This window comes from Ctenopharyngodon idella, chromosome 18 (assembly GCF_019924925.1).
Source record: "Ctenopharyngodon idella isolate HZGC_01 chromosome 18, HZGC01, whole genome shotgun sequence".
Taxonomy (NCBI): Eukaryota; Metazoa; Chordata; class Actinopteri; order Cypriniformes; family Xenocyprididae; genus Ctenopharyngodon; species Ctenopharyngodon idella.
In genome coordinates, this window is record NC_067237.1 from 32,527,579 (window position 1) to 32,545,554 (window position 17,976).

Genomic DNA, 17,976 nt, shown 5'->3' on the forward strand with positions numbered 1-17,976 from the left:
TGATCAAATAAATGCAGCCTTGGTGAGCAAAAGAGACTTCTTTCAAAAACATTAAAAATCTTACCAACCCCAAACTTTTATATGTGTACAGAAAAATGTTTTTCAGTTCTATAATCACTTTAGAATATGAATATCACAATTCTCTCTCATCATTGAATTTTATTCGGTTTAAACCATCTCATGGCAGGGAATCCACCTCTGTTATCATATTTTTTTGTTAGTTTCGTTATTTAGCTCACCAACTCTCCCTTTCTGTCTTTCTCTTGGTCTTATCTCTACTCATCTTCAAACGCTTCAGACTTTATTCAGTGTTGACAGTGTCATCGACACATACCTCACAAGCGCGCCGAAAAAACTCACAAATTTCATCATCACCTTCTATTTTTAGCCTGATCTATCTGAGAGTCTCTGGGAACAGAATTTCTTGTTCCTGCGGTGATGAAGAAACATCCCGCTGTTTAAAGTCTCTTCTGTGTCTACTCGAGCTTTAATCACAACTCATTTTTGTGAACGTTTCTCTCGTTATGCTACAGTTCTGCTTGAGTGGGACTGATGTTTAGCCGTTTTGAACTCCTTTTTACTCTTTAGCATTTTTATTTCAACCATAGCGTTCCTCATTATATCTGTCTGTATTATTTTATCTTATTTCAAACTAAAGTTTCAGTTTTCAGTGCTTACTGTAAATGACATAACTTGATGACAATTTAACATGTGCCCACTGAACCATGCTATAAATGTTGTAATAATTAATTATCTTATCTGTAATTTAAGCTTGAAAGAACCTTCTAAATGGGAATCGTGCTTGTGCAAGTCGTCCCAGTTAAATAAATCTACAACAGTCTCTTTTCAGTTATATGAAAATAAAATATATTGACTTCTAAAACCACTTTTTATAATATCTTTTCAATTATTTACATGTCTGGCATAATGTTTGTGCAATTTTGGGGGCTTTTCTCAGCGAATGTTGATATGTAATTTTTTTTTTTGCAATTGATTTGATGAATTATCAGGTTTGAATAGATTCATTATTAGCATTATTAGTTAATTAGCATATTGTGTAATTATTATTTATTTTACAAAAATTATTTAAAAATTAATTTTAGTTATAGAATTTTCTTAACTGTTAAAATTAAAATTCATCGATTTAAATAAATTAATTATCAGTTGATCCTGTTTTTTGTTGTTATTTTTTTACTATAATTTATATACAGTATCTTTATGAAGTAATTAGAGTATTGGAATGGTAATGCATTGATGTTTAGTATAATGTTAATTTGAGTTTATCTTCATTATTGGTAAAAAAAAAAAAAAAAAAAAAAGTTCATAGAAAGTACATATACAGCAGTTTCTCTTTATTACTTTATTTCGACTTAATATATTAATATGACAAATTATCACGTTTTAGATTCAGATTCCTTTAAAGATGTTTTTTTCACCCTCTAACTGCTGGAATGATTGCGAACCACAGAACAATATTGATTAATTGACCATAAATAAGCTCAATCATTTTAATTATTAACAATTAATCAATCTGTTTAATCATTAACAAAAACACCCCACAACGAAGATTGTATTACCAAAGCATCTGCTCTCTCTTTATCTTTCTCTCTCTCTTCTTTACATCATCTTCCTGTAGTTCAGTATCGTGTTTGTTAACTTTTTCATCTCGGATCATCTCTCTGACTGCTTTGCTGTTTCTAACCCTGTTCTAGATTTCCTGTCCTCTAACAGTCTGTTTCTAACCCTCTCTTAACCCCACCATGCACGCGTGTGATGTGCGTGCGTGCGTGCGTGCGTGTGTGTGTGTGTGTGTGCGTGTGCACCCATCTTTCCCTCCTCTCTGGCTCAGACTCTGAGTTCCGTGCAGCAGTTGGTGGACATTGAGCCATCGGCGGTCAGTGTGATGAGAATGACTCTGGCGCAGGTACCACACAGTCTGTTGGACTTGATTTCCCATCATGCATCAGTCTCCTGCAGCCATCATCAACCTGTTGTTGTTGTTGTTGCTTGCATGTTGACATCAGCCTGTGCACCTGTGTGTTTGTTAAACTCGCTGTGAGGACACATTTAAGGGGGAAAATCGCTGAATCATTGAAAATAAGATTTTCTTTATTCCTTTTAAAGGTGAAGTGTGTTTTTTTTTTTTTTTTTTTTTTTTTTTTTTTTTGCGCACCGCTGGCAGCACCAAACAGAATGGTAGTCTATTAATTTAAGTTGCCTGAGTGGGTGTGAAAAAACAATATTGGCTCAACCAGTGGTTTTACTTTAGGGCAGGAGTATCTGTTTGTCTGACCAATAGCAGATCAGAGGAGAGTTTGAAATTTTTTTTTTTTAAGTGTTAAGGTTAGGGCTTTTTGCAATACACATAGTTTCAATATATGAATATATGTAATTTACATGCATTAATAACATGTATTAGTTGATATTAATAAATATTAATAGTATGAGTGTGTGTGTGCATGTATGTATGTATTACTATATATATATATAGTAAAATTAATTGCTTTTCACAGTACTTTTTCAAAGCAGCTTTATAGAAATTCATTGTTAATATGTATTAATTAATATTATATATTAGTTAATAGTAATAAATAAATATTAATAGTTATTTATACTTATATTATATCTGAGGTATTTATTATGGAAGCTTGTTTCCGCCAATGAATACAGATATAAAAAGGGTAATTGCAACTTTTTATAAATATAAACTCACAATTGCGAGAAATAAAGTCAGAATTGCGAGATATAAACTCACAATTAAGACTTTTGTTTCTAGCAACAGCGAGTTTATGTCTCGCAATTCTGACTTTATAACTCACAATTGACCTTTCGCCGGGAGTTTGATTGACAAGCGATCTAACCAATCATAACGCCGAATCCGCCATTTTGTCTGACAAAGCAGTCAGGAGTTAGAAGATTAACCTCGGTGGACTTGAACTTGAAAACAACGCATTTGAAACAACATTCCTTCTCATGTTCATTCATGTTTATTTGATGCTATAAATGAACTAGTAGGAAGAGATGATCGGTTCACGAACCACTTGAGCTGAGGCGCTACGGCAATCTGTCACGACAAATTTTTATTGTTCTAATTTCTTAAAAAAAAAAAAACACACAATTTGAAAGCTGGGACTTTGTTTAATGTCATAAGTAACCTGCCTCTGTCTTGTCTGTCAACGTGTTGTCAGTGTCCTCTTTGCTCCACGATGTATTTTTCACTCTGTGTGGCGTGACAGCGCCATGGCTTGTCGGACAAAGCAACAGTAACTAAGGGGGCGGGTCTTTGCGAAGGGTCAATTGTTAGTTTATATCTCACAATTCTGACTTTATAACTCGCAATTGTTAGTTTATATCTCACAATTCTGACTTTATAACTCGCAATTGTTAGTTTATATCTCACAATTCTGACTTTATAACTCGCAATTGTTAGTTTATATCTCACAATTCTGACTTGCAACTCGCAATTGTGAGGAAAAAAGTCAGAATGGTGAGATAAAGTCTCAATTACCTTTTTTTTCTTTTTTTATTCAGTGGCGGAAAAAAGCTTCCATAATTTTCGCATTCAGTTCATGCTTTCTACAGTAATTAATCCCATCACCTTGGATTTGCAAGTGCTGTGATACTGTTTAAGCTTCAAGAAGCTCGGGTTCATTTACACACTTCACCTTTAGAATAAGATGTACTGATGTACTATGCATCACTGGAACACTTGATTCTGATTGGTCAATCTGTGTTTTCTGATTGAAGATATTATTGTATAATGACGCTAAACTGTATGATTGTTGTCTCAGGCATCAGACTATGGTAATTGAAGCGTCTTGCATTTCTGTTGACAATTTTCTTAAATATTTTAATTCAAATCAGTGTTTCTTACCTGTTTGTTTATTTGTGTTTAGCAGGATAATGTAGCTTCAGTCCTTAGCAACTTTGAGTAAAATATGGGTAGACTTAAGGTAAAAAATGCTACAAAAGTGGCTTTTACACTATAACGCTCTATTTTGCTTGTCAAATCCAAAGAGTGTCAGCTGTTGAAAGCCCCTGACACATCTAATACTCTCAGAGACAGTCGCTAGGATTGATCAACAGTGCAAACATATACACAGACACAGTATTTTCCATTATATAGACATGCAGAAAGCGTCAAAGACCCACGCATTCCATCACGCTCTCCCAGACAGCATCTGTCTGTGAGTTTGAAGCAGAGGCACATGGGATTGATTAGGCCTTTGCGAGCGGTTCTGATCCAGATGGAGCCCCTGCAGACTGTCATGCTTCCCAGCAGACTCGGGCAACCCAGCGTGCCTCAAACACATACACCACATCTGCTTAAGGTCATGCGGAGAGGAAAAACAGGAAGACGTGTAAAAAAATAAATAAAAAAAAACATCTCAACGGGAGAGTGATGTTTAGATGCATTTTTTTTTCCCTTTCAAGAAACTCTTTTGTCAGCCGTGACTAGTGTTGACATCAGATTGATGTGGCAGTATCGGGTGAAGATGCTTGTGTTAAAGTGCTCTGATTGAATTTATATTGATCAGTGTGCTGTCAGACTTAAATATTCACAAATGCAAGGAAGCAACTTCAGCAATTCTGCCAGATAGGGTCAATATACAGCACTCGTACCTTATGATTCTAAACCAGCTGAAGCTTCATGTTGTTTGCATGTGATGTTTCTTATATCAGGGGTAGAATATGACAGCTATTTCAGAGATGGAGAAAGTTATTACATTTGATGAAAGATTATAAAGACAATTAGTTTTTCTTTCCTATAGCGTGCGCTACCGTTAAAAAGTAAAATAAAAAAAATACACCAAGGCTGCAGAAACTAAGAAACTTATATTAAATCAGTGAAGATTCCTGTTGACTCTTCACTGTCTCATTGGAGACCTCGGGTTATATTGTTTTCAGGTGTTTAAGCTCAGAGATAAACGGATGCTTGGGAGAGACGGACAATTAGTGGATGACAGCTGGAATAATGCTGTGATTGAGGAATAATAGAGACAGACTTGAGATTTGAGAAGACTTTGTAACCAACTAAATGATATATGAGTGTATTAGATTTGTACTGTACATGGACATGTTCCGCAAAAAGCCTCAACTCGCCTCCTAAAAAATCAATTATGTAGCATCTCTTATCCTTAGATTGAAGAATCAAGCATCTCTTTTTCTTTTATCTTCAGACCTTACGTTTGTTAACATCATCTCCCACTAAACATTTGGACTTGAGTTGATTGATTGATTTATTGTGCTTCATATCTGATATCAGAGATGGTGAAATGTTTTAACACTGTTCCTGGATCTGTGCTTTTTGTTTTTAATTATGAATGTCATGAGTTCACTATTACCGCTCTGATCTCAAACCTGTGATTCCGACAGGTGTGTGTTGCTGCGTTAACCAGTTCTTTGTGCGTGTGTTTCAGAGTCGACAGCTGGAATCAGAGACGGGAACCACTGAGGAACACAGTCTCAACAAAGAGGCAAGGAAATGGGCCACACGTGTGGCCCGCGAACACAAAAACATCATCCATTACAAACGGGTAAGAGCCCCTGGTTGCACATTCATACTCGAAAACAACATCTATTACAAAGCACACGCACACACACACACACACACACACACACACACACACACACACACACACACTTGAACATCTTCTGTAAGCGGTGAATCTTGTAAAAATCTATTACAAATTCTGTTGAGATGTAAACTAATAATTAAATTGCAAATGACTGAGACATAAAACTTACTGTTTCATGATCATGTCCATATCACATGAATCCACAAAAATAAAACAAAAAATTAAATGAACCCTTAGACTCTTTTATTATTTTTATTATTATTTTATTTATTTTATTTTATTTTCATGACAATTTAGTAAGTCCAGCCCCAAATTCTGGACATTTTACATTTAAGTTTTTATTTTATTTTTTTTGTAATTCGCATTATTCTCATTAGTGATCGTTAATTACTGTATATACTGTATTTTTATAGTATCTACAGTAAAAATATATTGCTATACAATATTATATATTATTTGTATTGCAATATCATGAAATAAAAGGGGTAGAACAGATACTACGACTAATTGTTCTGTTGAATGTTGTGTTTGTATCTTGTCTGATTAGTGGCAGGAAATGTGACCTGATGCCATGGGTTTTTTTTTCCTCTCTTAAGTTAGTTGCTTGCCAATTGAATTGAGCTGATTAACGGTAATTTGTTTTTATGGCAGGCTCTAGAGGAATGTGAGACACTCGGGACTCCGCCCACGGAACAGAGCCGGATCGAGCTGGAATTCCGAATAGAGGAGGCCAAGGAGAACATCCGCAAAGCAGAGGTGATGCGTGCTGCATGTCTGTCACCATTTGCTCACATTTGTGACATTCTGAAATACGTAGGGCGTGTTTTCTTCCGAGTAACAGAAAAGGAGAAGTTTACACTACTTTTGCTCTACAGTAAAAGAGCGTACTGGGGAGCATATCCTCACACAAAGCTATCATTTCACTTCAGAAGACTTATAATGCATTACGTTATATAGTTTTTGTGGCTTGACAGCATCCGTCTCTGTTAACTTGTAAACACTTGTATGTTTACACTGAATAGTTTTGTGTAGTGCGTTTATTTAAGTAGCATTTCATTTGTATTTATGAAAGGGCAGATTAGAGAAAAACAAGGCAGAAGTAGGCCTACATAGTAGTAATATCCCAAGCATCTCCTGCTCTCTGTAATGAATGCATTTCCCTTTCCAGACAGAGATGCATTTTCTCTCTCTCTCTATCGATCTGTTCAGAGACAGGCTGTCAGTCTCTTTGTCTGATCGATGTGTCTTCTCCTCTAAGATGTCCTGCCGTGTCCTTACACGTCTCTTCTAGCAGCCGTGGCGCCCTCTGCTGGCCCTGCCTGTGACCTCTGTTATATGTTAAAGCAATAGTTCACCTGAAAATGATAATTGTGTCATAATCACTCTCGTGTGGCTCTAAACCCAAATGATTTCTTTATTCCTTAACGAAGAAATGTCTTTTCCATGTACTGTCAGCATGGATGACCTAGAGATGTCAAACTCAAAAACAGTCAATAAATGAACCGTTAAATTGTCATACAATAGCTTGAAATTGTATTTACTAATCACTGAAAATTATGAATTAAAATTAAGTAATTAAATTAAATAATTAAAAGATTAAAAAGGATTTAAGGAAGTAAAGAAAAAGAAATTCAATTCAAAATGGTGAAATTTTATAAAAAATGTATGTTGAGTAGTTTGCATCACAGAATATTACTGTCGGTCACTGAACATTTCTATCATAAAACAGTTTAAATATCAAATATTTAGCTACTTACATCATGCGATGCACTTCTTCACTGCTAAAACGAAAGCGTTGGAATTCGTGCTTGTCTTCTGTGACATAAGGCCTGCCTTCTTTGATATGATTGGCCATCTCAATCATTTTGACATTGACGAGCGCTGTTAAACCGCTGATGGTATACAGCCTGAAAATGTAACATTTAAACATTTTTTTGTCATCCTAACAACAAACAGAGTAGTGCGTAATGGAGTACAGCAGAGCAGCATCAAAAGAATATTAAATATCAAGGGGGGCAATTTGGCCATTTCTAATTATTGGGGAGAATTGTCCCCCTCAATGTCTATGGTGGTTACGGCCCTGTTTGACAGCCAAGAAATTGGTCCTTACGTGTCTTGTAACTGATAAAATCCCACCAAATTTAAATATGCATAAGTTCAAATTCCACATTAGAAAGTCATATGGGTTTGGAACAATATGAGAGTGAGTAAATAATGACAGAATTTATATTTTTGCATGAGACCAATTCATCACAGTAAGATTGTAATTTAATAGTCTAAATGTAGTAGATTTGTTTTCCTCTTGAACTCAGAGCAACTGAAGCCAAATTATCTAATTTCTCCATTAGTTCTTACAGACCATTAAATATTTAATAACCCCATTAAGAACTAATGGACAAGCACCAACAACGCAACAAAGAGAATAAGGAATGAAACATAAAGTTAAATTTGGAAATGTTAACATTTAAAAATGTTATTTGGCAGCAGGCAATGTGCCAGAGGAGTCTGTGTTTACTCATTAACAAATATTAAAAGTATAATTGCACTTTAATTATTTCCTTTGAAAATGTTTGTCCCCTCAGAATTACATGGAAATGAAAGTCGTATGTAATGTTACCACTCCGAAGCAGCTTCCAAAAGCTGTTTGTCATCTGTAAATTGAAACTGATGAGTCTTTAGAAAGTTAATTTGCATCTTTGCCTAATAATGAGAAATGCTGAAGAGCATGGACAGCTGTACGCTCCTCTGAGATCAGATGGCTCACCTGTCTAATGAGGAGAACTACCCTAGACATTCACTTCTGAGAGCCTGTGTTGAGATATCGAGCTTCAGTGACGGACATTCGCACTCCCAGCAGTTCTGTCTGACACTATCTTGTCTTTTTTAAAATGCAGCTTTTTATGCTTTCCAAGACCACTCTCACACAACAGTAGAATACACGGCTGCCAGTATTGTTTTAAAGTTATATTAATTCATGTGACAGCCACTATTAATAATCAATCTCACACCCTTACATTTTCAGGACCCAGAATTAAATTTTGAGTGAGTTTGGACTGAACCTTATTTTATTTATTGTGAACCTTTGTATTATTTAGATACTATTATAATATTATACATTATTATAATAATTAATATTTTGAATTCACTGTTATTTTTATATTTGCAGTTTTCATTTTAGTTTAAAGTTTTAGTAATTGTAGTGTCTTTGTCATTTTTATTTCTTTAAATATTCTATTTAGCTTTATTTTTATTCATTTTAGTTTTAGTAATTGTTGTTTTTTAACTTATTTCATTTCAGTTAGCTGCCAAAGCAACATTTCTCTTCTTTTTTTATCTAATATTAATATTAATATTAATAATACTAATAAAAAAAATAAAAAAAAATATTAATATTAATTTTTATCTAATATTTATATTTTATATTCTATCTATATCTATCTATCTTTTTAAAATTTTCTTTTTAATTTTAATTAAATAAAAGTTTAATTTTAGTTTGTTTAGTTTTAGTTTGTGCTTCTGTAATTTGTTTTATTTTTAATATTTGTTTAGCTTTATTTCTATTTCACTTTTTAGTAATTTCAGTACTTTAACATAATTATTTCAATTGTCAAAGTAAAATTTCTAATTTTCATTTGTTTTTCATCTAATATTTATATTTTGTTACTTCAGCTTTTTCAGTTTACAAAAATGATTTTAAGAGTTAACAATTCATTCATAAGTAGCTGCTTGAATACTACAGTACAGTATATATTTAAGATGTTGTATAAACAGGACAATCTAACTATCATTTTTTTTAATTATCTTTTTTATTATAATTTTTTTAAGTTATTTTATGTACTTTTGTCATTTTTATTAGTTTTTTATATTTCTATTTAGCTTTATTTTTTATTTCAGTGTTAGTTTTAGTAATTTTAGTACTTTAATTTATTTTAGTAAATAAATCATTTATTTCAGTTTAAGTTTTTCATCTAATATTTATATGTAATGTTAAATTTAATTTCAGATAACTTTTAATTTATTAACAATAACAACACTGGACTGAACTGAACCACACTAATCAAATAGTGATTCTGCTTGAATACTACAGTATATGTAAGCAGTTGTATAAACAGGACAATTTATCTATCTTTCTCTCTTTGTCTTTTTCAGACGATAAAGCTGAAAGCAGAAGCACGTTTGGACCTTCTGCGGCAGGTGGGCGTTTCTGTGGATACGTGGTTGAAGAGCGCCATGAACCAGGTGATGGAAGAGCTGGAGAACGAGCGCTGGGCGTCGCTACCCACCCTAACTACCCATGACCTCTCTCTCTCGGTGAGCACCCTCTTTATCAAAAGTCCCTATGAAATGGTTTGACATTCAGATTTTCTCACCTGTGTTGATCAGTTTTCCATTGAAAGTTATGGAAGTTATGGAAGTTGTGGCTTTACAACATCCCTGTTATGAATGACACCCCTGGTGCTCAGCGGTTTGTAGTTAGTTCAGAGCCGTGCCAACCTCCCCGACCCGGCCCTTCCTGATTCTGTCAGCGTCATTGTATTCAGACCCTCCTAAACAAACAGTTTAGCACGGCATCTCCGTCAGTCAGAAAGAAATAATGTTGATCACAGGAGCAAAACCTCACCTACATTCCCCTGAACTCAACAGATACAAGACACAGTGTCTGTGTTATCACAGCAAAAGAGAGAACAAATCCCTAGGCATTAGAAGATGTGACAGGGCGTTATAAGCTCTTGGTAGAATAGTGTTGTTTATGCCAAGTACACACAAGTACAAGTCTATAGCACATTTGAGCACATGCCGTTTGATATTTTGGTACACACTTTACATACATTCACATCCCTTGCTTGTTATTCACACACACAAGTGCAGAAGAGATGCAAACAAGATGGAGGAATATCTTGCGGTGGTTTTTGCACTGATTTGCACAGAATCATGAATCGTACAAATATAGATGAGACAGTGGTTGGAGAGATGTGGACAGCTGTTTTTTTATATATATATATATATATATATATCAATATATATTAACAAAAAAAAAACAAAATATATATATATATATGTGTGTATATGTGTGTGTGTGTAAGCAATAAGGTACGAGAGGCTGTGCTGTATCGTAAGGTACTGTGCTGTATCGCAGGCACTCCGCTTCGCGACTTGCCTTACAACGCCCTTCAGCCGTGACTTATTCACGAAACAGCACTAGCCTCGAGTACCTTACTGCTTTTATAAAATGGTTACCACACAATACAAATATTAAAGCCAAAAATATGTAACAATGCAACTTTCATGAAGTAAACTTTCACCAAAAGCCTTCCTTCTGCCGGAAAAAATAGTCCCTGACCGTGAACAGCAACAGAAGTTACATTATTACGCCATTAGATGGTGGCAAAGACTGTCTTTATGAGTGTGTCAGTCAGCATTGAAAACTTTTACATTGAAAAGACAGAATTTTTGTGAACACGGAACAAGACTAACAAATGCTTTGACTAGTGCTGTCAGTCACGGGAAAACCCCTTAACTGTTAAAAGGACAAGATAATACATCGGACATTTAAACAGATTTTTTATTATGAACATAGGACTGACCTGAAGGAAAATGCAAAATCTGAATGCAGGTAATAAACTCGCTCACTCTATCTCTTTCTCACAATACTCTTCTACATAATACAGTAAGCTTCAATGAACAATATAAATTGAGAACATCCAGTCTAAGAGTGGTTGCCCTGGGTGTTGTGTAGTGATACACAGAACCATTGGGTGAAGCGGTCATAGCCGTGTTTTATCATGAATAAAACACAGCTATTGACCAATCAGAATCAAGAGCAGGAACTAACCGATTTATAAATATATAAATAGCTTATAGAGTAGTATTACAATAAAGCACAAGTGTAGCATGGTGCATCAAGGTAATAGTAAAGATTGAGTGATTTTAGGTAAGACAGCAGAAGTTTAAATAATGTGCCAGAGTTTAGCCCACAGTGTAGACAGATTGACCTCTGACTGTGGTTTAATATAGGGCTGGGCGATAAACGATATTATAATGAGATTGTGATAAAATGTATGTCGATAACTACAATAAGCTCTGGACATTTTTACTTAATATGGATTACCCTACCAGTCAGAGCAAAAATAAACGCAACAGCCAGTCGTTCTACAGGGAGTCGGCGAGGAAAACAAAAGCGAAACCAAACTTGTTTCCCTCCAAAGCTGAGGAAATTGTCAACAAAAAAAGGTAGTATTGATATTGATCAATATGGAAAAAATATATTGTGATCATATTTTTTGCCATATCGCCCAACCTTAGTTTAATACTTATTCAGCTCACAGCACACACAAACACACACACAGAGAGAGAGATTTAAAGACAATAGGAGGCCAAAAGAGAGCAGCAGAGTTTGGTAAAACTGGACTAAACTGAACCACACTTCTGCTGACCTCTGTTCTGCTGTTTGTTTCTTTTCATACAATGATAATTTAGGATGAGAGAAGGAGAGCAGATGAAAAAGCATAAATGAAATGATAAGAGAAAGTCATTATGGTTAGTTTACATGTCTGTATAAAAATGAGGCTTTAACCCTGTAAAGCCTCACATATATATAATAATCAAAGCTCTGTAGATTTTATTTTGGGGACAAAACATATAATACAATGCAATACAATGATGATTGAGAGATGGAAAAATAAACGTTCCTCAAAAGCCTGATGGATCATATTTGATACACACATTTGAACATGATTTTTCTAGATGTATGATGTATGGATAATAAGGTAAACCTTAAACCTAAGGTGGACATTCACACTAAAAGGTTTTTATTGGAGAAAGAAGTGTAAATATCAATCAGACGTGCAACAAGTTATGCAAGGTTTTGATCATGTTAATAAGTTAGAGGCCTATCAAATATGATACAGTAGGCTTTATAGGGTTAAGATAACAGTGACCTCAAAGTGTTTTCTCACACTCAGGCGTTTCATTCTCATCTGTATTACCTCATCACAAGCTGTTTTATGTCAGCCTTGGGTGTGGCCTATAGATCAGTCACCGCCCACCATATCACAGGTTACAGATTACAATGACCTCGTCTGGCCTCATGATTCAGGCTCCCACTGAAAGTTCTCTTGACTTTCACTGACGGACTTGGGATCAGTTTTCAACCTGTATTGTAACCAGTTAAAGCTGGTAATGTGAGAGACACATTGAAAACCTTTGAGGTATGAGTGTTCAATACCTGTGTCCTTTGTTGATGATTTTATTCTTCTGTTGCCACGTTTTGTCTCTTGGGGAAAATGGTCACCTGATCCCCACAAGACCAATGAGATTGGTGGGCGGTAGAGTCCACACCTCTGGAACACTGGTCTTTTGAGCTGTTTGTTCTGTGCAGTTGTATGTTAACCCACATAAAAAAGCCTCAGGCTAACTTTTTAAAGGTTATTGAATGATATTGAATCAACAAGTGAGCCTTGGTGTTTGTCAGAGTAGTGACACTCATTGTCATATTTCTGTAGACCACAGTGGATTTGGACAGAGAGGAAGGAGAAGAATTAGAAGAGAACATGGAGACGTACGACGACAGCAGCTCAAGTCCTTCAGGAACCCTGAGGAACTACCCGCTCACCTGCAAGGTGCTCTACTCGTACAAGGTAAGAGATGCCAACACGCACTTACTATAACTGTTAGAAATTGTTTTTGTTAATTGAAATAAATCTAAAATAAAATATTAGATGAATAACTTAAACTTAGTGAATCATAAATAGTCAAACCAAAATTTATTCAGACACCTTGAACATTTCATTCATTATTACAGTTTATTCAGTATAGTTTAAAAAATGGTAATAAAATATGACAAGATCTCAGAGTTAAACTGTGTCAGAAAAAAATAATCTTAATTATGTCAGATAACACAAAACATGGTCAAAGTGTCTGAATAATTTTTGGTCCCAAATTTTTATCAATTTTACTGGTAGTCCACTGTATGAAGATTTTTTGGGTATAATATGTCACAGTTTACTTTATTTTGCTATCCTCACTTACACAAATGAACTATAGTGTCCTGCACCCATTAGTAAAAAAAATTATATCTAGTGACTGAATAATTTTTGGTTTGACTATATTTGTTTATGTATAATAAATATATATAATATATTAATATAATTTTATTTAAAATAAAACCAAATAAATAGGTTTTAAATAGGTGTTTCTTATTTATAATAAATTCTACATAAAATTATTTTAATATATTATAAATATTCATGTATAATAAATGTTTATAATGTATTAATTTAATTTTAAATATAATGTATTATATACATAAAAACCAAATAAATGGATTTTAAATAGGTGTTTTTTATTTATTATAAATTATACGTTGTAAATTTTACATAAATTTGTATTGATGAATTATAAATATTTAAATAAGTAAACCTGCTTGTAAAAATTAATTTATTTATAATAAATAGACACATCTCTTCCACAAGCACTTAACTAATTTGCAACCATAAACAAAAGCACTTCTATAATAGCTCTTATTTAAAAAATAAATAAAAATAAAATAATAATAATAATAATCTTGTTCTCACTTTTTGCATTTATTAAATTAAATATAAAATGTATAAATTAACTTTATTTATTTAAAAACACATTTAATTGGGCTGAGGAACAGTCAAATGTGTGGGAACAGGTGTTGTTAACTAAAACTATTTAATTTATTATTATTTTTTATGGAAATAAAGCTGAAATAGAATAAAATATAGATATTAGATGAAAAACTTAAATGAAAATCAGAAATGTTTCCTTTGCAACTAACAACATAACTTGAAGTTGAAGTACTAAAATTACTAAATCTGAAATAAAAGCTAAATAGAACTATTTAAAAAAAAATATTGATATAAGTGACAGAAGCACATATCAAAATAACCAAAACTTAAACTAAAATGAAAACTAAAAATATAAAAATAAAAGTTAAATGCAAAAACATTAATAAATGCTATAATAGTATTTTAATAATACTAAAGTAACATGTAATAAATCCCATCAAAGTTGTTTAAAATACCTATTTTGCACATATGATATCATCTGAAAATCAAACTTCCAAGAAATGTCAGTCACTCTGGCGTTCATTAAATTTGATTTATAGCATTGATTTTTGTTGTCACACACGACACTGTTTGAAATTAGTCTCAAATGCCTGTCCCCATTCTGTTTATTGTACTAACAACTAAAAGCTATTCAATTTTCAAAGTATTTAGCAACATGAGCTTAGCAATAACATTAGTCAAAGATGACAGCTCTGTTGTTCAGATATTTTCTCCTCAGGGAGTTTACGTGCTCAGCAGCTTGGCTCATGAATATTAATTATGTTATGTGGCATTCACATAACATGATGTCCTAACTGATCTGCTGAAATGCAGACGTTGGTCAGTAATTGGTAGTCATAGTGGGCTGCAGTTTATCGATTGCACATTTATACTTCAATGCAGCCATCAGGCTACAGTCTTCAGGCTGTCATTTTATAATGCATGCTACAATTTCCTTAATACTGCAGCCAAACAAAATAAATATTTTAAAAATATAATATTTATCTTCCAAAAAATGGGGAAGACGGTATCGTCCCTGCATTTTACTCTCTTCCAGGATTATTCTCATGTTTGTAAAGGTTGTGTCTGTGAAACTGCTAAAAATGTCTGCTGGTTTCTGGAAAAATATTAACCTGCACAATTGGCCTTGTATTGCTCAATAGTCTTTTTTTTTTTTTCTGTCTCTTTCTCCCAGGCCTCTCAGCCTGATGAACTAACGATCGATGAGCATGAGATGTTGGAGGTTATAGAAGATGGGGACATGGAGGACTGGGTGAAGGTGAACCAATCATACCTTGGTTATTTTAGCAGTTTTACACCACCTGCTGAAGTGTATTTTTTTGTCAAAAAATCAATATGACTGCAATTCTAGAAGATGTACAGAATAAAATAATGTTTGCGTTTTAGATCTCAAGACAAGATTTCCACAGAATTCTAACAACTGTTATTCTGAAAGTTTTACACGCCAGCTCTTTGAATGACGGTTGTTTGAATTCTGTGGAAATCTTTCTGCTGAGCTCTGGGTGAGTGCAGATTCCACGTGGGTCTGTTTATGAGTTTGATTATTACATTTTTGGTTTAGTGTATTATGAATAATTTGATTATTCTTTTAGCTCTATATTTAAAGTCATAATGAAACCAAAGTAACATCTTTTTTCCATATTGTGATGTATGTAACGGATTATCAAAGAAGAAAATTATGTAGGTTGCATTTTACATTTAATCATTTTGCAGATGCTTTATGTCAAAAGTACCAACTTCGATACCAAGTTGATACTGAAATTTTAAAATTTAAAAAATGTGACGCTTTGAGCACTGTTGAGCAGATTCGTAAACACCTTTGATTGGCCATTGTGTTCACATGCTCAACATATATGTCTGTGATTGGCTACAATGATCAACATTCCCGTGTGTATCTGTGTAAGCGCTCGGTGAAGAGCATCATTGATGTCTATTTACAACATGTTTTTGAAGTGTTGATCATTGTAGCCAATCACAGACATATTTGATGAGCGCGTCAACACAATGGTCAATCAGAGGTGTTTATGAATCCGCTCAACTGTGCTTAAAGCATCACATTTTTTTAAATTTCAGTACCGACTTGGTATCAAAGTTGGTACTTTTGACAACACTATGCATGGATGAATTGTTCACAATTATATAAATATAAATATAGGGTGAATTTTCATTTAATGCCATCTTTAACACAAATTACAATGTTTAGATCCATTCCAGATTTTTCACACCAAAATCAGTGAAGAAAATAGGATTAAATTCTGCAGATTCTGTTTGCCCCTAGTCATAAATGACTGCTGCTTAACGATGTAATCATTGCTTCCAGGCGCGGAATAAGTCCGGCCATGTGGGCTACGTTCCAGAGAAGTACCTGCAGTTCCCCACGTCCAACAGCGTACTGAGCATGCTCCAGTCCCTCGCTGCTCTGGACGCACGTTCACACTCTTCCAGCAACTCCACCGAGCCTGAGCTGGCATCAGGCAGCTTCAACGGAGACAGCAGCAGTGAGTCAAACACACACACACTCAGACACAGATGAATGCTGATGGTTTGTGTGAGTGATGATGTGAGTCACAATGCATGTAAATATTCATTCTGGCCTTTTTATTCATGAATAAAAATGTATAAAAAGTGCCATGGTATTACCTTTTTTTTTTTTTTTTTTTTTTTGGACATGGTCGGTTCTTTGGTGCCATGTTTTGTTGTGTTTTTGGACATGGTCGGTTCTCACAGTCACTGAGAACTTGGGAATATCAAGACTGAAAATAAATAAGGTCTAAGAATAGACACACACTACAGTTCAAAAGTTTGGGGTCAGTAAGAAATAGTACTTTTATTCAGCAAGGATGCTGTCATCAAAAGTGACTGTAAAGACATTTATATTATTACAAAAGATTTCAATTTCAAATAAATTCTGTTCTTTAGAACTTTCTGTTCATCAAATAATCCTGAAGTAATGAATCACTGTTTCCACAAAAATATGAAGCAGCACAGCAGTTTTCTACATTGATAATAAGAAATGTTTCTTGAGCAGCAAATCAGCATATTAGAATGATTTCTCTGAAGGATCATGTGACACTGAAGACTGGAGTAATGATGCTGAAAATTCAGCTTTGCATCCATCAATAAATTACATTTTAAAATATATTCAAATAGAAACAGCTATTTTATTTAGTAATATTTCACAATATTACTGTTTTTACTGTATTTTTTTTTAATCAAATAAATATAGCCTTGGTGAGCAGAAGAGACTTGTTTCAAAAACATTAAAAATCTCTCCAACCTCAAACTTTTGAACATTAGTGTACTTTTTTTAAGGATACAGTCCCTAACTAGGGAGCTTGTGCCTTCAAAATGTCTCCGACACATTTAGAAGAACTCTTCAAAAGAGCTAGCTGTCTTCTCACCTATTAATAACTCCTTTCTTTTCTTCTTTGTCTCTCCCAGTGAGTTTTGTTAAGGCCATGTATGACTACGAGGGTCAGACGGATGACGAGCTGTCATTCCCTGAGGGAGCCATCATCCGCATCCTCAACAAGGACAACCAGGAGGACGACGGCTTCTGGGAGGGAGAGTTTAACGGTCGAGTGGGCGTCTTTCCTTCCGTGCTGGTGGAGGACCTGACAGCCTCAGAAAATGGAGACACTCACTGGGGAACAGACACACAGGTAAGACATCCAAAACTCACTCCATACTGATCATACTGAGACTCTGCATCCATACTTATTGTGTGTTTCTGAGTGGGTTGATGTCTGAGGCCTGGCGTTAATTACAGGCGTGGACACTTCCTTCCTGTAATCATTGTTATCTGG

General features: G+C 34.3%; 1 protein-coding gene across 2 annotated transcripts in view; it reads left to right on the forward strand.

Moving 5' to 3' along the window:
- LOC127499521 (F-BAR and double SH3 domains protein 2-like) overlaps nt 1-17,976 on the forward strand; it is a 102,025-nt gene that overhangs the window by 77,535 nt on the left and 6,514 nt on the right. The window contains exons 11-18 of one of the 2 annotated variants that reach the window (XM_051869885.1): nt 1,850-1,924; nt 5,421-5,537; nt 6,231-6,335; nt 9,729-9,890; nt 13,082-13,216; nt 15,345-15,428; nt 16,491-16,668; nt 17,612-17,832. In XM_051869885.1, the coding sequence (XP_051725845.1) occupies nt 1,850-1,924; nt 5,421-5,537; nt 6,231-6,335; nt 9,729-9,890; nt 13,082-13,216; nt 15,345-15,428; nt 16,491-16,668; nt 17,612-17,832 (1,077 nt within the window). The remainder of the gene's footprint in view (nt 1-1,849; nt 1,925-5,420; nt 5,538-6,230; nt 6,336-9,728; nt 9,891-13,081; nt 13,217-15,344; nt 15,429-16,490; nt 16,669-17,611; nt 17,833-17,976) is intronic. The other variant, XM_051869886.1, reaches the window with a different exon arrangement.